The 24,229-nt window shown below is 55.5% G+C and overlaps 2 protein-coding genes across 2 annotated transcripts in view; one reads left to right on the plus strand and one right to left on the minus strand.

Annotated features, from left to right (window-relative positions):
* Positions 1–205: 205 nt before the first annotated feature.
* On the minus strand, positions 206–20,686 carry CHRDL2 (chordin like 2). The gene is made up of 13 exons (XM_063150358.1): positions 20,581–20,686; positions 19,279–19,369; positions 18,440–18,563; positions 16,507–16,662; positions 14,624–14,717; positions 13,666–13,808; positions 12,018–12,111; positions 11,401–11,456; positions 10,062–10,230; positions 8,943–9,137; positions 6,449–6,631; positions 3,136–3,228; positions 206–1,516 (listed from the first exon to the last, which is right to left on the minus strand). The coding sequence occupies exons 1-13, from the start codon at positions 20,684–20,686 to the stop codon at positions 1,437–1,439; spliced, it is 1,584 nt and encodes a 527-aa protein (XP_063006428.1). The 3' UTR covers positions 206–1,436.
* RNF169 (ring finger protein 169) overlaps positions 16,539–24,229 on the plus strand; it is a 30,146-nt gene continuing 22,455 nt past the window's right edge. Inside the window, exons 1-2 of the mRNA XM_063150267.1 lie at positions 16,539–16,643; positions 19,368–19,483. The gene's annotated coding sequence lies outside the window, so the exon portion shown is untranslated. The remainder of the gene's footprint in view (positions 16,644–19,367; positions 19,484–24,229) is intronic.

The following is a 24,229-nucleotide window of genomic DNA, read 5'->3' on the forward strand; positions in this document are numbered from 1 at the left end:
GATGGGAGCCCCCTCATGCTCAAAGCCTCCCAGGGGCTCTCTCCTGGATAAACCTGGGCACCTCAGCCCTGTTGTGGGGCCCTGGTGAGCTCTGTTTGCAGCCCAGAGCCATGAGCAGACCGCCAGCGAATGGGAAGGAGTGATCCCCTGTGGATGAGCAAAGCTTCTGTGGGATTTCTCTGCATCCCAGTCTCGAGTGAATGCAGGGGAACCAGATCCCACCAGGGCCCCTGAGCCTTGACACAGACCCTACAGGGAAAGGAGAACCAGCACAGGAAGCTGAATCAAGAAGACTTTTAATCAGATTTGTCAGACAGAGTTGGATCTCCAAATAAATAGATTTATCAAAAGGGAATAAAACAAGAATCCAGGGATAAATATATGTACCAAAACAATCCAAAAATCCCCCAAAGCTGTTTCCAAACAGGGGGAAGGGGATGCTGCTGCACACCCTCCTCCCCATGCTGCAGAAATGATCCTGTTTGCCCTCTGGGAGATGCCCCTCCTGTGAATACAGCCCGGTAGATATTATATAGGATAGATATAAATATGTAGCACAGTAAATGCTGAGCAGCGACCTTAGTGCAGTGCCCAGGGTCTCAGACCCTGCCAGCAGCTGGCTCCTCCCAAAACCTACATCTCCAGGTGACCTGCAGAGAGGGAAGAGAATCATCCCAGGGAAAATAATCCTTTCCCTGCAAAGAGGGAAAGGAATCATCCCAGGGAAAAGAATCCTTTCCCTGCAAAGAAGGAAGAGAATCATCCCAGGGAAAATAATCCTTTCCCTGCAAAGAAGGAAGAGAATCATCCCAGGGAAAAGAATCCTTTCCCTGCAAAGAGGGAAAGGAATCATCCCAGGGGAAAGAATCCTTTCCCTGCAAAGAAGGAAGAGAATCATCCCAGGGAAAAGAATCCTTTCCCTGCAAAGAGGGAAAGGAATCATCCCAGGGAAAAGAATCCTTTCCCTGCAAAGAGGGAAGAGAATCATCCCAGGGAAAATAATCCTTTCCCTGCAAAGAGGGAAAGGAATCATCCCAGCTAGAAGAGAGGGGATTGTTCAAAGAACACCCCTTGGAGGGTATCCAGCCAAAGAAACCCCTTTGCAGCTCCCAGGGGCTCCAAGGAAAGAGGGAGGGATGATTTTTCTCCCTTGCAGGTCATCTTTGCCCTGGTGAGAAGCACGGTCATGTCCTGCTTTGCCGCGCTCCTCAGGAATGCCGGGGTGTCTGGGATGGATCCCTCCTCCTCCTGGCACCTGCCCGGCTGTGGTTCCCATGGGTTGGGATTGGGATGGTTCTCTGGAGTCGCTGGAATTCCCGCTAGTGTAACCTGTATTGCAGTGCCAGTCTACTGAGTAATGCAGCTCTGGGGTTGGGGTATATGTGTATGTGTGTCTGTGTGTAGATAAATCGATAGCTAGAGGAGAGTTCTTGGCTTTACAAGGTCTTTGTCTCCTTCTCTGGGCTCTCTGTCATGCTCAGCTCTGACGTCTGCGCTCGGAAGATGTTCCAGTGACCTGAATCAGCAGGGACAGACAGACAGACAGACATTAGCAACAGCCTCGGGGCAGGCCGTGTTCAGAGCAGCTCCTCGGGGATCCCAGCCACAGGTACTGCAGTTAAATTGACCCCAGCCACAGGTACTGCAATTAAAATGGGGCTCGGAGGGGCTCTCACCCTTGCAATGCAGCAGTGGCACAGTCAGTGGCACTTACAGTGCTTTTTGTGCAAAACACTCACACAGTGTGAAAAGAAAAGGAGCTCAGGCTGAAACAGGGACAAACCTTCCTCTGCACCTCTTTAAATGGTGCTCTTATGTGGTAGGTCCCTGTCCTCCCCAACATGTCTCAGATTTGGGCTGACTTTCTGCCTCTCAGGGTGGGAAGCATTCTGCCTCTGTCTCAACCTTGGGAAGCCAAAATTTCAGTGTCATGGCCATTGGACAGGTAGGGTTCTCTCCTCCCTTCTGTCAGCCCCATTTGAGGGTGGGTTGCTCAATCTTCCCCATTTATATTTATTTTTGTGCTGCTGCCTCAGCCTTGGGTCTCCATTCAGCAAACTCTGGTAGGGGAAAATCCTGCTGCAGAAGAAGAGGGAAGATCCCCCAAGGAGCTGCAGACTCCCAGCAAATCACATGTGGAGCTGTGAAAGCCCCCCCAAACCAGGACAAAGTGTCCCAGTCCCTCTCCTTGCTCCCTAAAGAATCCCCAGATGTGCAGGAGGTGGCTGGAGGTGCTTCCTTCCCCTCCAGGTGTTCTGTCTCCTCAGTGCAACCCCAGCAAGGATTGCACCAGTGTCATCACCCCAGGGGTGAGGGAGGGTTTTCTGGCTGCATTAACCTTCTGCTGTGAGGAAATCGTGGGTCAGAGCTTTCCTAGAACTCACAGCCACGGCAGCGGGACGGTTTCACAACAGGGCTGTTTGCCAGGGGAAACTGAGGCAAGGAGAAGGAGCACGTGCCAGAGACCGCACCAGGGTGTGAAGCACGGCCTGGCAGCAGGGACTGGACAATCCCCCAGGGTTTGTTTGGTCAGAGATGCTGTCTGAGAGGGACTGGGGGTGAGAACAGCCCCGGGGCACTGGGAGTGAGCCACAGCCCCGGGTGCTGCACCCTGCAGGCACGGCTCTGAGCCGGCCCAGCCAGCGGGGAGCAGCCGGCAGCTCCCTCCACACAGGCATTCCTGCTCTCCGTCATGTTTACGCACATCCCGGAACAGCCTGGATGGTTTTAAAACACATTTCAACAGTTTGATTTTTCGCTAATCCCTTGCACCATTTTTTTTTTGCCCTCCCCCCATGCTCCCAGGAGCACCAGATGGATTAGATATAAAAATCAAACAGTTTTACCAGCTCTGGAGAGACAAAACCTCTGGATTTCACAAGAGTGCAGCCGCTTTTAGAAAGCTGGCTGCCCTTTCCTATGCCATAAAGTGAAAATGTGGCTGTAAGCAGGAGTGTTGCGTGGGGTGTGAAGACAGGTCAGCCCCAGCACGGCTACACTTGCACAAGTGCTGTCCCCAGGGCTCAGCTCCCACACCAGGCTGGGACTCACACAGCCTTTGGAAGGGCCAGAGCAGAGCAGGAAATCAGGAGGGAGTGCTGGAGGAGTGAGGAAAGGGGATTTTTCTCTCCCTACCTTCGTTTGTCCTGGTGATCAGCCTGAAGTTTTGTGCCTCTTGCTTGAATTCTTGCTTGCTGATCTTCTTGGTCTGGATCAGATGGAATATTCCTGCAGAGGGGGACACAGGGCATCAGATTCTGCAGTGCCCAGCTCAAGGCTCACACAGGTTGGATTCTCTGTCCCCTCCCGACACTGCCTGTCCCAGGGCCCTGGCTTGGTGCAGGACCTGCTGCCAGATCCTGGTGGGAGCTGGCAATGGAGCCAGGGCTGGCCAAGGCTCCAAGGAGACATCTCCTTTGAGTATCATATTAGATATTAGGAGGAAATTCTTCCCCGTGAGGCCCTGGCACAGGTTGCCCAGAGAAGCTGTGGCTGCCACACAAGTTGGGAATTGTTCAAGGCCAGGTTGAAGCAAACTGGAACAGTGGAAGGTGTCCTGTCCACAGCAGGGGTGTGGAACAGGGCAGGTTTGAAGCTCCCTTCCAACCCAAACATGCTAAGACTCTGTGGTTCTATGAAAGCAGCCACTGCTTGTTGAGCCAGGATGTTTCACCATGGAGCAGGTGAAAGCAATGGGATTTTGTTGCTCCAGAAAGCATCGTGCCCTGCAGGAGTTCCATCTCCCCTAAAAATATAAAATAAATAAAGGTGAGAGCAAAGGGATGATGGGGCCCCTCTGCTCACTCTCAAGCACCAATGCTCCCCTCCATGCTCAGGTGATCTCCTTTCCTGGAAGCACCAAAGGTTTCCATCTCTTGGTCAGCAGTGCTGAAAGTGCTCCAGCACAGGAACAAACACAATTGACCTCAGCAGGGATTGATATTTCTGCCCCTGGCAGCACTGACCCTCTGTGGAGCTGCTGACTCAGATGTGTGACCCCTGCAAACCAGAACCTGTGTTTAGCAATGACAGTGCCCTTCCTGTGGGATCAGGGATCTGGCAATCCTGCTCTCCTGCAAGGCATGACAAGGCAGGCAGGTATGCCTGGAATATCCTTCCCCACCTCTCACTCAGGCACAGCCAGCCCCTTGCTGCCGGCAGATGGGAGAGGAAACGTGGTCCCCCTTATTTGGTTAAGAGACTTTCCCTGATTCCCAGCAGCAATTACACATGAAAAGGGTATGTAATGAAGGGGAACTGCCTCACAAGCCAGATAAATGAGATGTTATCAACTGTGGAAAATTAGTACAGGAAGTCAAAGGCAGAGAGAGAAATAGATGGATTTTTGCACGGTTACTTAGTCCTTCCAGTGGGTTGGGTAAAGAAGTCCTACCAGTAACAAAAGAAGACACTGGATGGAGATAATAAAACTGTTATTGACGCAAGAAAGGCACAAGTGTTCAATAAATTCTTCTGGTCTATAATTAGAAAGGAGCAGGAGGGTGTGCTTACAGTCCCGGGGCTGATGGAGCACTTTCCAGCACATTAGTAACCAAGAGGATATTTTAAACAAGAGCTACAAGAGATAAACATCTTTTAATCAAGGACCTGGATGATGCTCCCCAAGAGCTCTCAGAGAGCTGGCTGAGACCTTTGGCCCCAGGAGGGTCATTCCCAACATCCCAGGAGCTGGGAGCAGCAGAGGAAGGCAGCACAGGCTAAGGACAGTCCAGCAGTGGGGAGGCAGGGTGGATGGAGCTGGCACAGGGCAGTGCCATTTCCTGGCACACACATCCCATCCAACAGGCAGGAGCACTCCTGGCAGCCCTTGGGATGGGATGGAGCGAATTGCTGGGGCACTGTTCTCAGTGCTTTAAAGGGGATTTGTGAGAAGATTGGCAAGGACAGAGAGGACAACAGGTCAAAAACATCAGATTTTCAAAACTGCTGGTGATGTTCAGAACCTAAAAAGATGGGGAAGCCCTCACTGCAACTCTTGTGGAGGCCAGCTGTGCACCACCAGCCAGCTGGGCAAAACCTTTGGCTGGAGCTGGTGCTGGTTTCTCCTCCCAACTCCTGCTCCGTGGAGGAAACCATCCCAGCCCAGAAATAGATGAGGCCACGTAGGTATCATGAGCCCATACAAAGGCAATGGACCAGGTCCAGGTGTGACTTGCAGGCTCTTTGCTCCACACACGCTGCTCTGTTGGTGGAGCCACGGCCCACAGAGAGGTGGAATCCATATGTGAGTGAGCTCATGCTGTTTCCCAACAACAACACTGCGCCGTGCCAAGCAAAAGAGCCGTGTTGGCCTCGGGGACAAGGGCCTCCCCTGTCCCTGGCTGGCAGGGCTGGGGAGCTCCATGCAGACTGGGGCTGCTGGCCTCGGAAGGTGCCGGCAGGGTTTGGGTGCTGCCCTGCCAAGGAGCCAGGGGAGGAAGCGGCGGGGCCCGAGCTGTCCTCAGCCACAAGGTGCCATTGTGAGGGAGGCCCTGCTGAGGAGGGGCAGCACGGGCAGCAGGGAGCGTGCCAGGGGCAGCATGGGAACGTGGTACCACCAGGGCTCCATCCCTGGGTTAATGCCTCAGGTGATGTCCAGCCATGGCCAAGGTCTCCCCAGGGAGTGATGTGAAACACGGGCACACCAGGGGACCAGGATGGCTGCACAAGTCCAGCAGACACAGGGCAAGGGCCACTGCATCCATAGAGAAGGTACAACCAACCTGAAGCACTCAAGTTCTTTTGGGTAGTGTGTCCAGTGGAAACTCAGGAATGGGGCACTGGGAGGCTTCCCTGGGCCACAGAGAGACACAGCACAAATATCTACTGCACCAGGTGTCCCCAGACTCCCCACATGCACAGGAGCAGAGCTGAAGGTGTGGGGAAGGAGCAAGAGATTGGAGCCTTTTGACAGCGTGTTTGCTGTGCCTTGACCTCCGGAGCACACACCAACAGGAAGGAGCATCCAAACCCACCCATCCAAAAAATGGGCTGGGGACAATTCATCCCCCTTTGTGCACCTCTGCAGCTGCTTTCTAGCTGTAGGTGGACTGGGGTGTAAAAAAAGGAGTGAAAGCAAAACCACAGAGCCACCAGAACAATTCCTTTGTTTGTTTTCCACGTGCATTTGGCACGAGAGCAGGGGGTCTGGAGGAGCAGCCCCGGCCCTTGCTTGGTTGCCCATGTTCTGTGCCCCCAGATGGTGCTGCAGCTCGTGGTGAGGTTAGGGGGGCTAGAAGTGGTTTCCAGCCCCTGGCCTGCATGGAATGCAGGGAGAGGGTGTGAAATGGGGGAGCCAGGAAAGCCAGCCTGCTGTCAGCAGGTTTCGATCCACCACGCACAGGGTGGAGCGCCGCAAGAAAAGCCAGAGAAACCGAACAAAGCTTGGAAAGCATCGGTTTCCACACACACCTCCCGCTCTGCTGGCCGCTTTCACAATGGTGCTCACCTTTAATCAGCTTCCAGTTGTAGATTTCCACCTCCTCTGCCGGCTCCCTCTCGATGGCCACGGTCCTGAGGATGTCCTTGGAGGGCTCGGAGCGCGGCGGCACGAAGGCGTACACCAGGACACGGCCGGGGCCGCCGCCACACCGCGGGCTGCCCGCCTCGTCCGTGGGTCTGACCCTGCTTTCTGAGCACACACAGGGACACAGGTCATCGACAGGGGCAGGAGGGACCATCCCCGCAGCCAGGTCATGGAAAAGGCATCTCGGTGGCTTTGGTGCCTCGGGGCACCGTCCCATGATCCGAGCCCCAGCTCCAGGAGCGGCAGCAAAGGAGAGGCTGATAAAGGAGCTGTGGGCCTCCTCATCCCCATGTTTTTCACTCCCCCTGACCCCAGCTGCCCCTGTGCCAGCAGGGATGGGGAAGGGGGGTTTTGTCCATCTGGATCCCCCATACTCCTGCAGCGACCTTGGTGCCACCATGGCCACAAAGCAGGGGCTGGATTCCCCACTTCTCATCTCGCTCCTGCTGGGGAGGAACATCAGGGGAGACAAGGGATGGCCCACAGCAGGGCAGCCTGGGCAGTGTGCCCAGCTCAGCCCCTCAGCTGGGCTCAGCACCAGCCCCAGCACCCTCCCCACACAGGGTGCCACCACAAGGACATCCACCCTGGGTCCTACGTGACTTTTCCAGCATCCTTGGTAAAGAAGGGATGCTCATTTTCCCCTCTTTTTTTTTTTTTTTTTTTTTTAATGTATCTGGAGTAATTAAGAATGCCCTGTGGTTTTGGAAGGAGATTTATTGCCTTTGGTTGTGGTCCTTGGAACGCAGAGGAGCCCAGCTCTGCTGAATTTAGCCTTGTTCTCCCAGTCAGTTTGGATGCTGAAGCTTTTCACACTACTCGAAAGAAAGTTTGGCTATAAATAGATGCCTGGGGTTTATTTTAGCAAGACAGTTATTTTAGGCCTGATTCTGCTCTCCCCCAGGCTTTCTGGGGTGCTCCTGGGCTCTTCTGCTCTGAGAGGGAATGGAAATCCCAGTTCAAAGGGAAGCAAAGCTTTTCAGCAGGCAGAGGGCAGGAGCTCAGCTCTGCAGCTCAGCGTGAGGCAGAGGAGGGTGAGCACGGCCCAGCACCCTCACCTGTCCCAGGGAAACCCCTGCTCCAGGGCATTCCCAGAAATGTGCAGTTGTTCAAGCTGGAAAAGCCCTTTGGGATCATGGAGTCCCCGATTAAAGCCTCACCTTCCCAGCAGCAAAGGAACCCCTGGAATTCAATGGGAATTAAACAATCAAGGAGCTTCACACTCCCACAGCATGGGGAGGAGGAGCAGGGACACTGAGGTGGTGGTCACCAGCTCTGCCCACAGCAGTGTCCCCCATCCACACAACACGTCACAGCAATTCCCAGGGTCAGGGTCCCTTTGGAAAAATCACTTGTACCAGTAACCACTAAGTTACTGGTACAAAGGAGGAAGATAAGGACAGCCACAGAAAGCACCTGGGAAAGGACCTGGGCAAAGCCTGCAGGCAGTGAAGGAAAGGGCAGGGAGGTGACCTGGCTGAGCAGTGTGTGTGTGATCGCTGTCTGTGAGAGCTGGAAGGCAGGAACACAACCATTCTGGCTGCATCAGGGTGGTCAATTGGAAATAAAGTGAAGTCTGAGCAGCAGACAGGAGACCTGAGCAGGGAAAGTTGTCAGATTTAAACCAGAGAGACCCACTAGAGTGGGAATGCAAGACTGGAAGGGTTCTGCTCAGTCATCACATCCCATTCCCACCAGGCACCACATCGTAAATCCTGCTCATAAACATATCAAAAACCTTATTAAAACAAGCTGAGCTTCTGCCCTGCGCTCCCCTGAGGAGGCCATCTCAGAACCTCTCCACTCAGGCGCTGGAAAACCTTGGAAATCTCAGCTCAAACAACTTTGCAGCCGTTCCAAAACGTGGCAGTGCCCTTTGCTTGTTCTCCAGGCCGAGCCCCTTCCCAGCCTCTCCTGGTGCTCCTGCCCCTTCCCATGTCCCAGCTCCAGCCCAGTTCTACCTGGAGCACCCCAAGACCTGTGTGTTCAACCTCCCCTCCCAGAGATGGGGGTTCCAATTCCCACAAGCCATGAGCGCCACAGACAGCCCTTCTCCTGGCAAGTGTCCTCACTCCTCCCTTCACACTTACACCTCAGCTGGCACAATTTAACCCTGGTTTTTGTGGACACACAGGCTGTGTGTCCTCTGCCCTGAAAGCTCCTTCCATCCCAGCACTCCCAGTCTGGACCACAACTCCAGACCTCATCCTCCCAACAGATGGAACCTTGTGGGTGTCCTGGGGATCCTCCTTACCTTGGGAAGGTCCTGCTGCCCTCCAACCCTGCTGGACCTGTCTGGTGTGAATTCTAGCCACCAGCAACCTGAATCCCTTTGGCTCTCTCAGCCTGAGGCTTTAATCCAAGGCTGGGGCAGGAGCTGGGAGGCAGCTGCAGGAGCAGGCAGGATCCCACCTACCTGGGCATTCCTTACAGCACTTCCCATCCACTTTTTCAGGGTGCTGGCAGGGGTACTCCTTGGGGCAGGTGAGCTTGTGGCAGTCCTGGACGCCGTCCCTGCAGGTGCAGAGGATGCAGGGCAGCAGGCCGTAGAGCCGGAACACGGGGTGCCACACCTCGCCGTGCGAGTAGGTCTTCCCATTGTACACACAGGCTGCAGGAGAGACACAGCAAAGAGCTGTCTGGGGACGTGAACCCTCCTCCTCCTCCCCTTTGTCAGCCCGAGGCCCGGTGGAGGCACGGCCTCGGAGCATGGAGGACATGGCTGCTCCTGCTGTGTGGAGGAGCCATGTTCTCTAGCAGCACGGGACACCACAGAAGGTGGCATGGGACCAGAGGTGCCACAGGGACCCAGCAGATGCCAACAGGGACCAGCAGGTGCCACAGGGACCCAGCAGGTGCCCCCCATCAGGTGCCACGGGGCAGAGGACCAGCGCCAGGGGCTGGCTGTGCCCGGTGTGAGCGCCCTGCAGGGGCAGGGGCCCTCACCCGGCTGCCACCCTCCGGAGCCCGGGGTCCCTCCCGGCCGCGGCAGGAGTGAAGCACAGTGAAGAGTGCCACCTGCTGACTCCTGCACGGAAATTTCTGGAGTCCCACAGTTCCCTCCGGGCCTTCGCGCCCAAGGCACCTTCTGGAGGCACAATGGTGGGAGAGCGGCCAAGAGGAGAAAGGAGCTGTTATTCCCCCTCTGGATCGAGGGACCGGCCTCCTCTCCTCATTTCCCTACTCTGTGCTCCAGGGGAACACCTGGGGCAGCCCTGGGTCAGGGCCAGCCCTTGCACAAGGAGGAATGTCCTGTCTTTGTGTGCCACTCTCCTGGAAGGTCCATGTGGAGCCTTCCAGCTGAGCTCCTTCCTTCCCAAGTCCCAGATCTCCAAAACATTCCAAGGACCAGCCTTCTCCCAGCCCACTTTGGAGAGTGGCACTCAGGAGGACTGAGACACCTGGTTGAGGCTGGCTGTGGAGGAGTGGGCAGAAGGACTTGCTGGTGGAAACCTGCTGCTGAATCAGATCCTCAAAGAATTCCAAGCTCTGGAGAGGCCACTAAAAGTCCCTGCCTGGCCCCTCCATCCCTTACCTTTCTTGTGCTTCTCTTTCAAGACGATCTTGACAGTGGTGCCCCCTGCTCCCTTGGGTTTGAAGCTTCTGGGAATCAGCTCCAGGGAAGAGCTGAGAGCCGTGGACACGGTGGCTCCGGGGGGCTTCCTGCCCACCACCTCTCCCAAGCACTGGTCCTGGGAATGTCTCTGTGAGCAGCCAGGGAAAACAGGGGATTCAGACTCCAGCAGCTGAGCTGTTTTCCTTCCAAAGCATGCTGGAAAAAGCCATGCAGTGTCCTGCACGCCCTCCCTCAGGAGTGCATGGGGCAGAGACCACAGGGGTAAGCAATGGCCCACAAACCATATAAATCACAGAAATATTCAGGCTGGAAAATTCCTCTGAGATCATGGAGCCCAACCATTCCCTCAGCACTGCCAAGGCCACCGTTATCCCATGTCCCAGAGTGCCACATCCACACAGCTCGTAAGTCCCTCAGGGGATGGGGATGCCAGGCAGCTGTGCCAGGCCTGGACAACCTTTTGTTGGAAGGAACTTCCCCAATATCCAACCTGAGCCTCCCCTGGCCCAGCCTGAGGCCGTTCCCTCTCCTCCTGTCCCTGTTCCCCCCTGGCTGTCCCCTCCTGTCAGTAGCTGTGCAGAGCCACAAGGGCCCCCCTGAGCCTCCTTTTCTCCAGCTGAGCCCCTTCCCAGCTCCCTCAGGAATTCTCCATCCCTCAAACACACAGGGAAATGGGCTGGTCCTTCCTAGGTGGGAAAAGGAGGGCTGGCATCTGTGTGTCACAGACAGGGAGGATGGGCCAGATCCTGCTCTCCCACCTGGGAGGCACCAGGGGAGCCAGAGTGTGGCTGCCAGCCAGCAGGGCTGAAACACCAGGAACACCCCAGGAACACCCCAGGAACATCCCAGGCTTCCAGGAGCAGAGTGCTGGGACAAGACACGCAGCACAAAGGGTCCCCTTGTGTCTGTTTTGGAGGTTTTGTAGGTGCTGGAGCAGTATGGAAAAGGGCAGAGCCAGGAGCTGAGTGACCTAATCCCACAGAGCTGGCATGGGCAGCCCAGCTCCAAAATGTGGCCCTGAAGGAACCCAGGAGCCAAGGAGTCCCTTTTTCCTTGCTGGGTGCTGGCCTGAGCTCCCACCTAGGCTGGTGTCTCCCAGCCAGACTCAATTCCATGGCACAATCCACCTGCAAATCAGGTGCCCATGTTCTGCTGGGCAAGGATCTGGATGTCCTCCTGGAGCTGCTGGGCATGGTGCAAGGATCTCTCAGTGGATCTCACTGTGCCAGGGCATTCTGTGAGCTGCTCAGGGGGCTGTGCTAGGAGCAAGGGGTTTGAAAATGCAAACGTCACGTACAACACCTCTGTTCAACTGCAGGGGCTCCTCTTCCGAGGGCTTCTCAAGGGAGCCATCTGCAAGGGAAAAACATTGTCCTGGAACATGCTGGGGGCTGAAAGCAGCTCTCCTCCACATGCTGGCCTGCCTGGGAGTCTGGAGAAACAGGAGCCTTGCACATGCAATCCATGTTATCCAAGGAAAACCCAAGCCTTGCACATGCAATCCATGTTAATCATACAAGGAAAGCCCAAGCCTTGCACATGCAATCCATGTTATCCAAGGAAAACCCAAGCCTTGCACATGCAATCCATGTTATCCAAGGAAAGCCCAAGCCTTGCACATGCAATCCATGTTATCCAAGGAAAACCCAAGCCTTGCACATGCAATCCATGTTATCCAAGGAAAGCCCAAGCCTTGCACATGCAATCCATGTTATCCAAGGAAAACCCAAGCCTTGCACATGCAATCCATGTTATCCAAGGAAAGCCCAAGCCCTCAGCTTGCACTTCCTGGTGCAACCAGGAGATAACAAGGAGCCTGATTTACAGCCCAGGCTCCCAAACTCCTGCCAGAGTGGCTCGGGATGGCTCCTGCTGCCAGCTGGGGTGTGGAGCCCTCACTCCCAGCCCCGTTACCTTTGCAGACCTGGCAGCAGGAGTCTGGCACGCTGAAGGGAGAGGAGCACAGCAGCTCGGGGCAGGTCACCAAGCCACAGTAAATCTGGCCTTCCTAGGAGGGCAGGAGGGAAAACACACTGTCAGCCTTATAAAGGGCTGTATGTCCCCCACGCAGGCCCCTTCCAACCCAAACCATCCCAGGATTTTATGAGTCCATGACCAAAAGCCCCCTGGTAATCCATCTTGCCGTGCCACCAGTCATCCAGCACCTGCTGGCAGCTGGAGTCTGTCCCTGCTGCGCTGTCTGTCTGTCCGTCCTGCAGGGCTGTGTGCTCTCCTGGCACAGCTGTTCCATGGATAACACACTGCCCTTCCCCAAAAAGGGCAGGCACCACCAGTGCTGCCAGGCTGGAACAGCCACCACACACCTCCCAGCCCTGCAGAACAACCCCCAAGAGGATTTTCTTGGCATCTGCCAGGAAAAGGACCCAGAGGAGAGGGGTGGAAGTGGGAAGCAGGACTCTGAGTCCAGGTCCACACCAAAGCTCTGCCCTCCCTCTCCCTTGGTTATTTCCCCAATAGCAGGGACAAGCACACAGAGGTGCAGGGATAGACCCAAGTGGATCACTTGGAAAACATCATTGCTGCAGGTGACTCAAGCTGAAAACCAGAGGTTGAGGGCAGCCTTGACCTTTGTGCATCCCAGTGCCACCTCAGGCAGTGGATTTGCACCAGTCTGTGGCAAGAATAAGTTTTTGCCACTTTTCCAAAGGGTAAAAAAGGATGTTCAGCAGCCAGCCCTCGACAGCAAGGTGATCTTCCTGCAGTAATTTTCTCTGGGGTATCCAGAAGCTCCCAGTCAAGCAAGACCAAGAGGTCAGCCAAGGATATCCTCAGAAAAGCAAACCACAGCTGCCTCTCCTCCCATCAGGACCCAAACTGCTGTGCAAGGAGCACGAAGGGGATGAGGGCAGTGTGGTGGGTGGCAGCATCTGGCAGACTCTGCTCTGCCCCCAGGGAGCCCACACCTGCCTCTCCCTTCCTTCTCCTCCTGCCCAGCAGTTCCTGCCCCAAGAGCCAGTGCCCAAAAAGAGCAGGAATTATCCCAGAGGCTCTGCTCTTGGGGCAGTTCCCAAAGAGGGTCAGACCAGCTGTTCACGCAGCTGTTCCAGCAGCTGACAGCACCAGACACAGCCCGGGGACATCCCCACAGCGAAGCTCCACTTCAGCCAGCCCTTTATTCCCCCTGTGTACCCGAGGCATTGCCCTGACAGATAGACAGAGTGACAGCCCAGAGGGACAAGGAGCCCACGGGCTCCTGGGGACACGTGCAGCTGGATTGGAGGGCTCTTTCAGGTGTTTCAGGTGTTTCACATCACCCAGCTGGGGTTCTTTAGAGGGGAACCAGCCTCCTCAAAAGCTGCATCATTCCCACATGTCAGTCACTCCTCTTGCCACCCCAGAGCAGCTATTCCAGCACCACAGGCAGAGGCTGGACAGGTTACAACCAGTGTAACCCCTGTGTGTGATGACAGGCCAAGGTACTTTTGGGGCTCTTTTGCCCCTTCTTGATGTGCTGGCGCCAAAGAAGGGGCACAGGGTGCCGCAGCGAGGGCTGTGAGCCCCGGAGGAGGATGAGGAGGATGAGGATGGGGAGGAGGCTTACGGAGCAGCTGCACTGCACACACTGGTTGGGCTGGCGGCCGGGGAACAGCTCGCTGCCGCTGAACATCTCTCCCTGCTGGAACGTGGTCCCGTTGTAGCGGCACGACCTGGCGGGCGCCCGCAGCCCGGACGGGGACGGGGGCTCTGCAAAAGGGGCGAGCAAGGAGCGGGGTCACAGCCAGCCCAGCCCACCCCAAAGGGGCCTGCACACCCCACGGGCACCCCAAATTGTCAGAGCAATGCGTGGCTGCTCAGCAAGGAAAGGTACAAAAGGTTTTGGAGGATGGGGCTGCCCTGAGCTCAGCACAGTGGGAAAACCTGGAAGCCTGACCTCACAAAGCTCCTAAAAAAATTATTGGGGTTTCCCCTCCCCTGATTGTAACCATTGCCAGATTCAGGTGAAGTCGAGTAAAAAGGGATTGTCTCATAGGTAATTAGCAAAAAATTAAAATTAATGAGTTTTTTTTCCTATTTTTTCCCCTAATTTCTCAAATCACTCGTGGTTTATGACTAGCTCTGCCAGCACTCTGGTAAGGAAAGTTTTGAGACTAAATCTTGAGGTGAGGTCTTCATTCTCACCATATTGAGGTAAAATTAGGCAATCAGTAGTGGTAAAGCAGAAGAACTTTTGGGCTAAAACTTGAGCTAGTCTCCAGTGCAGAGAAGGAAGTTGTTCAAAAACTATAATTTTTTTTCCCTAAATTTTTTTTAAATTTTTTTTTTTTTTTAATCCAAGACACTTTGCTGGCAAATGATCAGAACAAGTTGCCAGCTCCTGTTTTGCCCCAGAAGTGTGAACTGACACTTTGTCCCCACAGAGCTCTGGGGATGGGGGCATGGGGAGAGAGCCCTTTTCCATCAGAAGGGGATTTTTGGAGGGACAGAGCAGCCGGGGCTGGGTGCCACCGCCCTGTGTGGCACGGCCACCCTGTGCCCTGCCCCGAGGGGTGCCCACGCACCGGGACAGCGCGGGCAGCACTGCTGCGGCTCCGTCACGGGGCTGGCGCACGGCAGCGCCGGGCACTGGATCCGGGAGCACCTGATGCTGGTGTTCTGCAGAAGGACACACAGACAGACAGACAGACAGGCTGGTTAGTCCCCAGGGAGCGTTCGGCCCTCCTGCAGGAGGAGGGACACGCTGTCACAAACTGTGTGTCACAAACTGTGCGGGCTGTGCTCGCCAGGGATGGCTCCAGCCCTGCCTGGGTCCCTCACCCATCACCCCAGAGCAGCCCTCGGCCTGCCACCCTCACAGGCTTCTTGTTCTAAATATCAGTCTCAATCTCCTCTCTTCTGGTTTAGAACCCTTCCCTTGGCCCATCATTGTCTGCCTGCATAAAAAATAACTTATCTGCTGAAATGAGACAGTGGGACCGATCTGCTGCAAAGCTGCCGAGCAAAGCCCCAGTGCAGCAGCAGCAGCAGCATTATCAGCAACATCATCATCATCATCATCATCATTATTATTATTAGCATTAGCATTATTAGTGTTATTGTTATTACCATTATAGCAGAAAATTCTGAGACCTTTTTTCTACTTGCCACATCGGCAGATTTGTTTGCCTGTGCTATCTTCCTGCTTAGTAAAAACATCTTCTTGTTTGAAGTAAATTTATCCTTTGCTCTAAGCTATAAAAACCCCTTCTAACTAACACACGCTTTGCCTCCTTAGTTGTCCAGTAAGACTGGCTCAGCAATTCTTTTCTTCTGTATCAAAACTTGCTTCCATCTCTATTCCTTCATCACACTCTACATTTAAAAATCTTTCTGCCAAGCACATGTATCTGTGAGACTTTGTTGTCAAACTTTCATCCTTCCCAACAAGGATTATTAGTATTGTTGTTGTTGTTGTTGTTGTTATTATCAGCAGCATTAGCAGCAGCATTAGCAGCAGTATTAGCTGCAGCATTAGCAGCAGTATTAGCTGCAGCATTAGCAGCAATATTAGCAGCATTGGCAGCAGGATTAGCAGGAGTATTAGCAGCAGAATTAGCATTAGCAGCAGCATTAGCAGCAGCATTAGGAGCATTCGCAGCAACGCTATTATTGTTGTTATTATTATTAATAGCATTATTATTAATAGCATTATTATTATTTTAGTATCTGTGAGACTTTCTTGTCAAAGTTTCATCCTTCCCAACAAGCATTATTATTATTATTATTGTTGTTGTTGTTGTTGTTATTAGCAGCAGTATTAGCAGCAGCATTAGCAGCAGTATTAACAGCAGCAATAGGAGCATTCGCAGCAACATTATTATTATTATTATTATTATTAGCATTAGCAGCAACATTATTATTATTATTATTATTATTATTATTATTATTATTATTATTATTATTATTATTATTATTATATTGTTGTTGTTGTTATTGTTATTGTTGTTATTATTAGCAACATTAGCATCATTATTGTTATCAGCATTATTGTGAGCATTGTTGTTATTAGCACAGCTGTTAATAATGTTGTCGTTTCCGTTATTGTTATCAGCATTATTGTGAGCATTGTCGTTACTAGCACAGCTGTTATTAATGTTGTCGTTTCCGTTATTGTTATCAGCATTATTGTTAGCATTGTTGTTACTAGCACAGCTGTTATTAATGTTGTCGTTTCCATTATTGTTATCAGCATTATTGTGAGCATTGTTGTTACTAGCACAGCTGTTATTAATGTTGTCGTTTCCATTATTGTTATCAGCATTATTGTGAGCATTGTTGTTATTAGCACAGCTGTTATTAATGTCGTTGTTTCCGTTATTGTCAGCAGCAGCGTCCCTGGCGCCATGGGCAGCCCCGGGTCGTTCCCGGCTCGCTGCCCGCCGCGGTGGGCCGGTGCCCGACGTGCCTCGGCGCAGCTGCAGCGGATGCAGAGCATGAGCCCCTGCGGCTCCAGGTACGGGTGCCAGCTCTCCCCCGGGCTGTACTTCTTGCCGTTGAAGTCGCAGAACGCCTCCGGCCCTGCAAGCAAGCGGGAGAGGCCAGGTGAGAAACGGGGCTGTTCCTGGGCGACAGCAAGCACGGCCTGCGCCTCGTTCCCCACATCCCGCACACCAAGACCAGATTTTGATTGGTTCCCCCCAGTTTTATTTTATTCTCGTGCGTTTTTTACCCTGGGACCCGTCTGGCCCAAGTGGCAGCCCCTCTGAGCAAACTGGACTCCCTTTGCAAGAAAGGAACAGAACGGGTGGGTTTGAGGCAGGAAATCGGGTTTTCACTCTGAAACAGAAATGCTCCCTGCAAGATGGGTCCACAAAGGTGTTTATAGGCCCTCTCCTTGTCTTTGAGCCTCTCCTGGATGGCTTTAGGCACTTGATTCCCCAAGCTGCACCTTCACAAGTGGTGAGCAGCAGCTGTCCGGGCTGGCTGGCCCAGGCACAGCCCGTGTGGGTGTCTGCAGTGGCTTTGGGGGTTATCAGAGGGACAGACAGAGGTGTTCTCCTTCCTTTTCCCTGCTCAGGGCTTCACATTGTCCCCACAGCTCTTGAGAGCCAGCAACTCCCTGCTCCTGGCCACGAGCTTACAGCAAACCACACAAAACTAGAGAGCATGTGGCTTGAGCATGAGGAAACCCAGAGGAGAGAGGAAAAAACAAAACAAAACAAAACAAAATTACAAAAAAAAAAATCTAAACAAAAAAAAATCATGGTTTTGCAAAAGGGTGAGAAAATGACTTCATCTCTCCCTGCTTGCAGCATCCCCATGAATTATGCTGAGGGTGAAGAAACAGAGCTGCCTTGGTGTGACGCTCAGCTCGCAGCTCCCATGCCAGTTGGCTGCTCCCTGCAAACATTTAATCACAAGTGGAGCCCTGGTTTGGGTCCAGCCCTCGAAAGCAGCCTGATTCATGTCTGCAGAGGGCTGCTGGTAAAATTAAAGCTGACTGGCAGGGCTGGGCAGCAGGAGACACTTGCTGGCATCTCTGCAGTGCTGGGGCTTTGGCAAGAGGTGCCAGCATGCTTGGGCAGGGATATGGATGGATGGATGGATGGATGGATGGATGGATGGATGGATGGATGGATGGATGGATGGATGGATGGATGGATGGATGGATGGATGGGGCTTAAAAGCTGAAGGCTCTGGACCATTTTTTCCCATGCCATGTTAATAATTTCATGTTCAGAGGTCAAACTCTGGACATCATCCTAGGTCACTGGGATGGAGTGAACAGCCATTTGTGGCAGTGGATTCCTCCCGTGCTGGTCAGCAGGGTGAGCTCAGTGCACCTTCAGCAGCAGCACACTCAGCAAAGTCCTGTGGGTTTACTTCTCTGGACCTAGAGCAGGTCAGGAAGCTGTGGGGTGGCACCCTGTTGGTGTCTGGAGTTGTTGAGGTGCATCCCAAGGAGATGCACACCCTTCTCGTGCTGTGAGAGGTGCAGCCAGGGTGGGTTTCTCCACACCCTTCAGTTTGTCACCCTGGACTGGTGTCTCTGGAGCACCTGGTGAAGATGCTGCTCAGGGCTTCTGCCACAGCCCCTGGTGAGGTTTCAATTTCCTGGTAGCTGGAAAGCTTGCCAAGGTACCTGTCCTGAATCTTTAATTTTACCTGGCCTTTCCCACCCGAGCCACGTGGGGTTCTGTCATTTTGGGAGTCTTCTGAGCAGTTTGGTGGCTCAGCAGGAGGCTGTGGGGTCTTGCTCATCTCCCCTCACTCCTGCTCTCCTGTTCCATCCTGATGCTGGTCCTGCATCCCCAGAGAGCACCTTGGGCGCTGTCCCTGGAGCAGGGCATGCCTGAGCTGGGCTCCCAGCTCCCAGAGCCTCTCTGGGGGTCACACACCTGCCAGCCAGGGCCGTGCTGGGCACCAGGGAGGAGCTCGTGCACAGCAGTTTCTAAGAGCAGCCATAAATAAAGTGCAAAGAGCACCGTCTGGTACACAGAGTCCAGGCGCTCCTGTGACAGCCTTGTATTTATGAAGGGCTTAAAATGCAGATTTGCTGAGCAGGGACTGGCTGAAACACACGGGCCCCCTGACATGTGGCATCCCAAAGACTCTGCTCGCATCCACATCAAGTCCTGCACACTCGCCCCGCTCAGCTCTGGGCTGCAAATGCCTTCTGGGCACTTTGGGAGCCTGGAGAGCTCTGTAGCCATGAAAATGCAGCCTCAGGAAGCACCTCTGAGCTCTCCAGAGTGGAGAAGCCAGGCAGACAGGGTTCTGCATTCCCTCCTTCCCAAGGGAATGCTCTGTTACCTATAGCAGGGTGTGCAGCCCTCACCTCTCCCTTACCGTGGGTAGCACTCGCTTTCCATCCTGGTCCTTCCCATCTTGGAGCACCTTTCCTCCCTGCTGGATCCAAACTTTTGAGGGATCCCAGGAACCCCCTTTTCTCCAGAAACCATATTTAAAAAAAATTAAACAGCAGCTTCCAAGCTCCTGGGGAAATCCACTGCCCTGTGCTCTCCAGAGATGCTGGTGTCTAAATGCCTCCAGCCAAAACATCCCTGTGCTCACCCACTGCCCCTGAATTACTCAGAATGCAGCACATTCGTCCCAGTAACCTGTGCCTCTGATACTTCTCTTCAGCTGGAGTGCAAATCCCCTAAAATAGCCTGTTTCTGTGGGCAAATTCTTCTTTCCTGACTTGCCTTGGAGCCCGGGCATTTCTGCTGCTCACCTATTTTTAGCCACGACACTGTAGGTCCCTTGGCTGATGAGCCTGCTCGTAACTAATTTATTCCTGTCTCCACTCTCCCTGCACACCAGCCCTGAGCAGAGGGGAGCCTGCAGAGGTGGGCAGTGAGAGAAACCCACAGTTTGGTGATGATTCCACGGCTTGGTGATGACTCTGCCACCCAAACCAGCCTGCCCGTGACCTCGAGGTGAGTCCTGGCCGAGCCCTCCACGTGGTGAGGTGAGCCCTGTGGCAAAGCTGGAGTGTTCCAGCCCTGCTCCAATCCCACAGCCACCAGCTCTCCATCAACGTTTCAGTCCTGCAAACAGCCCCCAACATCTCCCCAGAGCAGACAAACCCTCCTGCCCCCACCCAGCACAGTTTATGCCCAGCTTAGGGGCTGTTGCCACCTGCAAAGAGCAAACCCCTCACCTCACACCTGCCTCACCTCCTGGACATCCCTGCCCTTCCCAGCAGGGGCAGGGACCCGCACCCACACCCTGCTCAAGGGGCAGATGCTGTGTGCTGGGTTTGGATGAGCCCAGGGAAGGGAGAGGAGCTGAATTCACCAGAGTTTGCTCCCCAGGGCTTTGCACAGCCCCGTCCATGCCCCCAGCACGCCCCAGGGCCGGGATGGCGACGCAGGGCTCACATTTTGGGCCCTCACTCCCTCCAGGAGGATGGTTATTGGAGTGCCTAATGCACTGCTGGCAGCAGGCACGCTGTAAATCACCCTGACAGAGCCACCGGCAGGCTCCGCTGGGATTCCAGGAGATTAAAGGGAGGAATAACTGCAGGGACACGGCAGGTCCTGCTCCAGTTTGCCCGGAGCCCTGGGGGCTCTGCCATGTCACCCAGCACCCACGGGGAGGGTCCCGGCGCTTTTCCCAAGCCAAGCCCACCTCCCCGCCCAGTTAACACGTCCAGCACCCTCCAAACTCCTGAGCAGCTCTGGCCAAGTCCTTCGAGCCTTTCCGTGGTAGTGCCAAACCTCCCGTCCTTATCCCAACCCTTCTGTGCCTCAGCAGGGAGCAAGAGGGGCAGAGAGTGCGGGATGGGCAAGGGATGGACCAGGGATGGACAGGGGATGGATCTGGAGGAAAGAGCAGAGCCCCCAGCTTTGTTTTGGGCGGCGGAGGCATTGTCGTTGTCCCGTTCCCCCTCGGAGGGGAGATGCCCTCGGGCAGGGTGGGATCCGTGCGGAGCACGGTCTGTGGCACAGCCCCTCCTGCCCGGGGCATTCCCAGCCCATGGAGGGGGTCCCGGCCCTCCCTGCCGCCCCTGCCAGCCCCGGCGCCCCCTCACCAGCCCCGCAGAGCAGGCGGGGACAGCACGGGCGCAGGGGACACCGCCGTGTGCGTCCCCAGCAGGGCAGGACAGCAAACCCGGCCGGCTGCACGTCCCGGGACATGCCGGGGGTGTTCGGCACCTGCCGTGCCCAGACACCTCCGTGTGCCCGCCCAGCACCCCGCAAACTGCCGGGGAAACTGAGGCACGGAGGGAAGCGGCGCCGCGGGACAAGCGCGGGTGAGACTTACGGGCCCGGGCTGGGCTCTCGGAGGCGAGCAGGAGCAGGAGGCACCGGAGCAGGAAGGCGAGGGGACCCGCCCCGGGAAGCATCGCAGCCCGCTGCCGGTGCCCTGGGGCTCCGCTCCCGTGCCCGGGGTGCGCTGCCCGGTGGTGGCCCAGTGGTGGCCCGGTGATGGGCCGGGGTCTGCGCTGAGGGCTTCGCTCCCGCTGCCGGTGCCCGGGGCTGTCGGTGCCGGGGGATGTCAGTGCCCGGGGCTGGCTGTCGGTGCCCGGCAATGCCGGAGCCGGGCTGTCGGTGCCGGTGCCCGGGGCTGTCGGTGCCGGGGGATGTCAGTGCCCGGGGCTGGCTGTCGGTGCCCGGCAATGCCGGAGCCGGGCTGTCGGTGCCGGTGCCCGGGGCTGTCGGTGCCGGGGGATGTCAGTGCCCGGGGCTGGCTGTCGGTGCCGGAGCCGGGCTGTCGGTGCCGGTGCCCGGGGCTGTCGGTGCCGGAGCTATCGGTGCTCGGAGGTGTCGGTGCCGGGGGATGTCAGTGCCCGGGGCTGGCTGTCGGTGCCCGGCAATGCCGGAGCCGGGCTGTCGGTGCCGGTGCCCGGGGCTGTCGGTGCCGGGGGATGTCAGTGCCCGGGGCTGGCTGTCGGTGCCGGAGCCGGGCTGTCGGTGCCGGCAGCGCTCCGGTGCCGGTGTCAGGGCTGGCGGTGCCTGGCGGTGCCGGTGCCCGGGGCTGTCGGTGCCGGTGCCCGGGGGTGCCGGTGCCGGTGCCCGGCGGGGCTCGTCTCGCTCCGATCAAAGGCGCCTCCTTTAGGGAGAGCCAGGAGTTGTTTGTTGGTATTAAAGGCGGAGATCGGAGCGGGAGGGGGGATCCGCAGCGTGGGTATTTTATAATTTTTTTATTATTGTTATGTTCCCACTTTTTTGGGGGGTGTTTTAGGAAATTCCTCGGCGGCGGCAGGAGGGAGGGAGGAGGGAGGGCGGGCGGGGAGGTGGTGCGGGAGCCGCGGGGTTAACCCCTGCGGCCCTGCAGCCCGGCCGGGGCTCTGCTGGGCAGCACCTCGCCCTGGGGGTGACATTCATGGGGTACATCGTGAATGGGGTACGTCATTGATGGGGTACGTCATTGATGGGGTATGACATTAATGGGGCACATAGTTAATGGGGTACATCATTGATGGGGTACATCGTTAATGGTACACATCGCCGCCCCTTCTCCCTGTCCAACACCACCTGCACACCTGGGCATTCCCTCAGCTCCATAAACTCTTTAAATGCCCGGTGCAGCCCCTGCCTTCAGGAACCCCCCGGCCCAGAGCCCCCTGCCAGCAGCCCAGCAGTGCTCCCACCCCGCTGCCGTCCATCCCCGCAGGATGGGCACGGAACAGCATCTCTTGGAACAGCGCTGCTCATGCTGTCATCCCTGGAGGAGCCACCTGGCCTCCACACAACGCTGCTCCTGTTCCTGCTGCTCCCCAGGCCCTGCACACACACAGTGGTCCAGCTCGGGCTGCCAGCCCTTCTCTGCCTGTCTGTGGGCTCAGCTCTCTGCTCTCCAGAGCCTCACAGAGATGCTGGGCAGCACTGGATGCTCCCTGGGCAGCACTGGATGCTCCCTCAGCAGCACTGGATGCTCCTTGGGCAGCACTGGATGCTCCTTGGGCAGCACTGGATGTTCCTTGAGCAGCACTGGATGCTCCCTGGGCAGCTGTGTCCCCTCAGCCAGGCCACTTCCAGGATAAGCCAGGGCCACCAGTTCGTTATGGAGGTGAATTTCTGCAGTTCCCTAGATTTTGTGTGGTTTTTTACCCATTCCTCCTGTTCCGTCCTCACAGCTCAGGGGTGCTCAGAGTGAGACACTTGATCAGCACAGAAATCCAGGATTTAATGCAGCAGTAAACACCTTCATGCTCCATCACTGGGAAGGCTTGGATGGAGTTCCCAGACCTTGCAGGGTCCTTCTTTGCAAATGCCTCCATGTCTGCAACACCAGGTCTCTCTCTTCCCGTTATCTCCTTCAGCTTCCTCCCAGCACCAGGAAGGAGCTATGACCACCTGAGATGCCTCTGGTGACAGGAGATCTCCTCCATCACCCAAACTGTTCATTTTGTTCTCTGATTCAAGCTCAGGATTGGGCTTTCCAGGCTGTGAGATCCTCGTGCCTGCTGCCATCCCACAGTGAGAGTGGCACCAGGCCCCTGGTCTGCCACGGTGTCCCCAGAGCCCTGATGCTGCTCACACCAACCACAGGGCCCATTTCTGGCAGAGATTAAAGACATCAAGGGCACTTTCTGCAGAATAACCTCTTCTCTCAATCCATCTCCTGATTTTCTGTCTCTAACTCTACCCCAGGTGCCAGCACATGCCCCATGCTTGCAGGTGCCTGTTCCTGGAGCTGGATACAAGGGACATCTGTAATAAGAAAGATTTCGGTATCCCTCTAAATCACCAGCTTTGTTATTTTCTCTTTAAGCTGCGAGCAAAAGAAATCAAGAGGCATTTCTGTGCCCACATGGGCTGGACATACATTCTGTGAAGAAAGGGGGAAGCGCTGAATCCCAGTGATGAAAGGAGGTGAATCTTCAGCCCACCTTGACTCTCCCCACCCCAGGGATACCTGTGACCCTCTGAGAGCACAGCCCAGTGTGCAGAGCAGGAGGCAGGGCTGAGGCATTGCAGGGATGGCCACAATCTGCTCTTTACCAGCTCCTGCTGGAATTTCACTGCTCCGTGAGTGGCGAGGGGGATTCTGCTGAAGGACCAGGAATTTCTGGGCTACAGGAGCCCAGAATCCAGGGACACTCTGCTCATCATCTGGCACCAGCCTTACAGAGAGCACAAGCTGTGCTGTCACATCCCAGGGCCAGCCACGAATGGGAATTCTTCTCACAAGGAAGAATTGCTTCCCTCTGTCCATCCCTGCCCTGTGGCAGTGGGAGCCCTTGTCCCCAGTCCCTCTGCAGCTCTCCTGGAGCCCCTTCAGGCCCTGCCAGGGCTCTGAGCTCTGCCTGGAGCTTCTCCTCTCCAGGTGAGCACCCCCAGCTCTGCCAGCCTGGCTCCAGCCCCTCTGGGCTCTCTCCAGCAGCTCCAGGTGCTGCTGCTGTTGGACCCAGAGATTAACATTATCACCCCCTGAAGACACTTCCCCTTTTTCACTGCTCCACTCATTCCCAGCTCTCTGCAAGTCTTTTCTAGCAATGCCCCTCTGTTTCCCCCTCCTGCCCTGATGGGGATGTTTGAAGGGGTTTGGGTGAACAGCAGGCTCCTTCCAGCTCCCCCCAGGAAAGGCTGGTGCCTCCTCTCCCAGCTCCTCCCTTGCACAGGGCTGATTGAAAAGCCCATTTGTAGCACAGGGCTGTGGGCAAGTTATGGAAGTGCTGAGACAAATGGGGACACAAAGTGCAAGTCAATGGAGTTATTTTGTGGCTCTGCAGC

Source organism: Melospiza melodia, chromosome 2, assembly GCF_035770615.1.
Source record: "Melospiza melodia melodia isolate bMelMel2 chromosome 2, bMelMel2.pri, whole genome shotgun sequence".
In the NCBI taxonomy this organism is placed as follows: domain Eukaryota; kingdom Metazoa; phylum Chordata; class Aves; order Passeriformes; family Passerellidae; genus Melospiza; species Melospiza melodia.

What these genes read in the sequence shown, in the direction of transcription:
- CHRDL2 (XM_063150358.1), bottom strand. Translation starts at nt 20,686, where the DNA reads ATGTCCCGGGACGTGCAGCCGGCCGGGTTTGCTGTCCTGCCCTGCTGG. An exon ending in TGCAGTTGAACAGAGGTGTT is followed by an intron (nt 10,231 to 11,400) that starts GTACGTGACGTT and finishes GGCTGCTCACAG; the next exon opens with AGACATTCCCAGGACCAGTG. An exon ending in GTGCTGTAAGGAATGCCCAG is followed by an intron (nt 6,632 to 8,942) that starts GTAGGTGGGATC and finishes GTGTGTGCTCAG; the next exon opens with AAAGCAGGGTCAGACCCACG.